The 3130-nt window shown below is 39.6% G+C and overlaps 1 protein-coding gene across 1 annotated transcript; it reads right to left on the minus strand.

Moving 5' to 3' along the window:
* Nucleotides 1–1694: 1694 nt before the first annotated feature.
* Nucleotides 1695–2054, minus strand: LOC133033679 (uncharacterized). The gene has a single exon (XM_061108711.1). It carries the CDS (start codon nt 2052–2054, stop codon nt 1695–1697), a length of 360 nt encoding a protein of 119 aa, XP_060964694.1.
* Nucleotides 2055–3130: the final 1076 nt, after the last annotated feature.

Raw genomic sequence — 3130 nt, forward strand, 5'->3', positions numbered from 1 at the left:
AATACAGTTCAGTCTCTAAATGTGTTTGTTGTTAATTTTTCAGTGGTGATTGCGGGGTGTATGCACTTGAGTACATCGAACACCTAATGCTGAATCGGTCCTTGGACAACATTACAGATGATAACATGAGAATGTTCAGAGATCGGTGGTGTGTAGACTTGTTTTATCAGAACTTAACGTGGTAAAATAGGTACAAGGGTTGTAATTTTTTTGTATTTTAAGAACTCCATTACAATTGTACAAACATAGTTGCATAGTTGTTTTTTAGTACTGTACAGTTTTTATATATCGAAAAGTGTTCAATTTTAAAATTTTTACTTACATGTCGTTACAAAATCGTTAACATGTCGTTAAATGTCGAAAAAATTTAGTTTCTGAGTGTTTGGTTTCATGTCGCTAAAGCACCGCGAACATGTCGTTAAAATGTCGATAGTAAAATCATGTTTTGGCTCTTCAGTTGATGTCGTTAACATGTCGCAAATAGGTCGCGAAACGTCGATACAAAAGACGTTTCCACATTAAATGGTAATTAATGTGTGACATTTATTATCCCGCCTAACCAACTACTTCACTATGTCGATAACATGTCGCCCGGTGTCGCGACATGTCGCGAAAATTGCCAGATTGCTTTGTGCATGACAAACATGTGTACAATTGTGTAATTCAATTTTTACATTTATTATCCCACCTTCCCAACTACTAGTTTTGTCTATAAAAGCCAATTGTCTATCTCATAAGTTACACATTTTCTTAATTTTTACCCCTACAAGATAATTCTCTTAGCAATGTCTACTAGAAGGAACAAGGGCAAATACCCGATTCTTACTCCTGAAGAGATCAAGCAGGAGCCTGATTGTGGGGAAATTACGCCTCAAATGCAAAAAGTGCTTGACGACATGAAACGTTTTGAAGATGAACGATTTATGAATGAGTGGAGGTTTCTACAACTTGAAAAAAAATTTAACAAAACAGGTGTATGGCCAGCTCCACCACCAGGGTTCCCCGAAGGCTGTCGTCGCTGCAAGTTAGGTTATTTAAATGGTGAACAAGTGAAGCCTGGATCTCTATGCAAATATTGCAAGGCTACATGTCGCTACATGTCGCTAATGTAATCGTTAAACGTCGCTAGATATCGACTTTTCACTAAATGAATAAAAGTTCCATTAATGTCGCAAAATGTCGCAAAATGTCGCAAAAGTAATCGTGAAACGTCGCTATTTTTAAATTTTTTCCAGAATTGATAAAACTTCTTCCTACATCGCACCATGTCGCTAGTGTAATCGTGGAAAGTCGCAGTTTTTAAATTTTTCCAGAATTAATAAATGTTCTTCCTATATCGCAACATGTCGCTAGTGTAGTCGTGGAAAGTCGCGATTTTTTAATTTTTCCAGAATTAATAAAAGTTCTTCCTATATCGCGACATGTCGCTAGTGTAGTCGTGGAAAGTCGCACTTTGTCCAGAATAAATTAAATTTCCAAACATATCGTGAAAATGTCGCTACATATCGCAAAGTGTCGTGAAATACACAATTATATACAAAAATCTGAGATAGTGAGAGTAAACAACCACATACACAGAAAATAATGTCGAAAAAATGTCGATAAAACATAGTCATACATAAAAAAATACAAGTAACATGTCATAAACCATAATAATAATAATAATGCATGCAATTTAAAAACGAAAATCATGCTCAAACCCTGGCCTTGCAAGTAGCTTTGTTGTGTCCCAATGCGCCACAGTTTGAACATTTGCGTGGTTCCTTGACTTTTTGACCGTTCGATGGAAATCTGTTAGTCCGTAGTCTTCCTGCATTGCTCTTTCTTGGACGACCTACATGTTTTTTCTCCACTGGTACACCGATTCTCATGTTCTGCATGTGTTCTGGAAGCACCCATTCATCCTCCTCGCCCACAAGATTAATTGTTGCATCGTAAGTATTCTTCCACGTGTCCTTTGTGTAATAGGGGGATGACAGAGCGTAGACACTGACATTCTGAGTAAGCGCTGCGGCACATGCATGGGGACAAGGAATTTTCAACAATTGGAACATGCCGCAAGTGCATGTTCTCTCAACTAAGTTCACATCTCCGCCTTTTTCAAAGTCAGAACCGTCAGCACCTCTTCCAACATTAAACAATTATGCACCGTTACGTAGGACACTTCTACGTCTACCATCCTCGTGTTGCTTTATCAAATCTTCCTCAAAATGAGTTGCCAAAGGGGTAACACACTTACTTGCCTTCTCGAGACGGTTAGCAAACCAATTTTGTAGTGTGAACCTTATGAACTCAACTAGAGTAGTTATTGGATATGCCCGGAATTCTTCAGTCACGTTGTTAAGGCTTTCTGCAGCGTTGTTTGTCATGATGTTGTACCTGTCTCCTAGACAATAAGGACGAGCCCATTTTTCTAATCCTATATTGTCAACATAAGCAGCGATGGGAGGATCCATCTGTCGGAGCACCTGCAAATGTCTATCACATTCCCTCTTCGACCATGCGTAAGCGGCCAGCCATATTTGCGTGTTACATACATCAGTCTTGAACTTGTGGGTGACATTCATAGAAATATGTTTGTAGCATGCACAGTGGCATGCTTCGGGGAAAATAACCTCGACAGCATGTTCAATGCTTTGATGCCTATCCGATACAAACACTAAGTTTTCAACCTCCCCAATCGCTTCCTTTAACTTCTGCAAGAAATACTTCCAAGAGTCATGATTCTCGCTGTCAACAATTGCAAAGGCAATCGGAAACAGTTGGTTATTTGCATCGTACGCTACAGCAACTAGCATTGTGCCCCCAAACCTTGTCTTCAAGAACGTGCCGTCGATACTAATCACAGGACGACAAAACTTAAATCCCCTCCTACAAGCGGCCAAAGTGACCGAAACAAGACTTGAACCCGTTATCCTCCGTGATAATGTCCGTAATAGTACTCGGATTCTTACGTTCCAAAGCACGTAAAAGTAACTGTGTAACTAACTATAAGCCGCCGCCGGCGTACCCCTCGAATACATAAGTCCCTTCTCTCGGCACCTCCAAGCCTTCTCATAGCTCATCTTGATCCCATACTCCTGAAACATATCCCTTTGTATGTCTTTAGCTTTGTACTTAGTTCCATCTG

Source organism: Cannabis sativa, chromosome 1 (assembly GCF_029168945.1).
Source record: "Cannabis sativa cultivar Pink pepper isolate KNU-18-1 chromosome 1, ASM2916894v1, whole genome shotgun sequence".
NCBI lineage: Eukaryota > Viridiplantae > Streptophyta > Magnoliopsida > Rosales > Cannabaceae > Cannabis > Cannabis sativa.

Bases quoted from the DNA above. Each gene is read 5' to 3' on its own strand.
- LOC133033679 (XM_061108711.1), bottom strand. From the start codon at position 2,054: ATGTTCCAATTGTTGAAAATTCCTTGTCCCCATGCATGTGCCGCAGCG.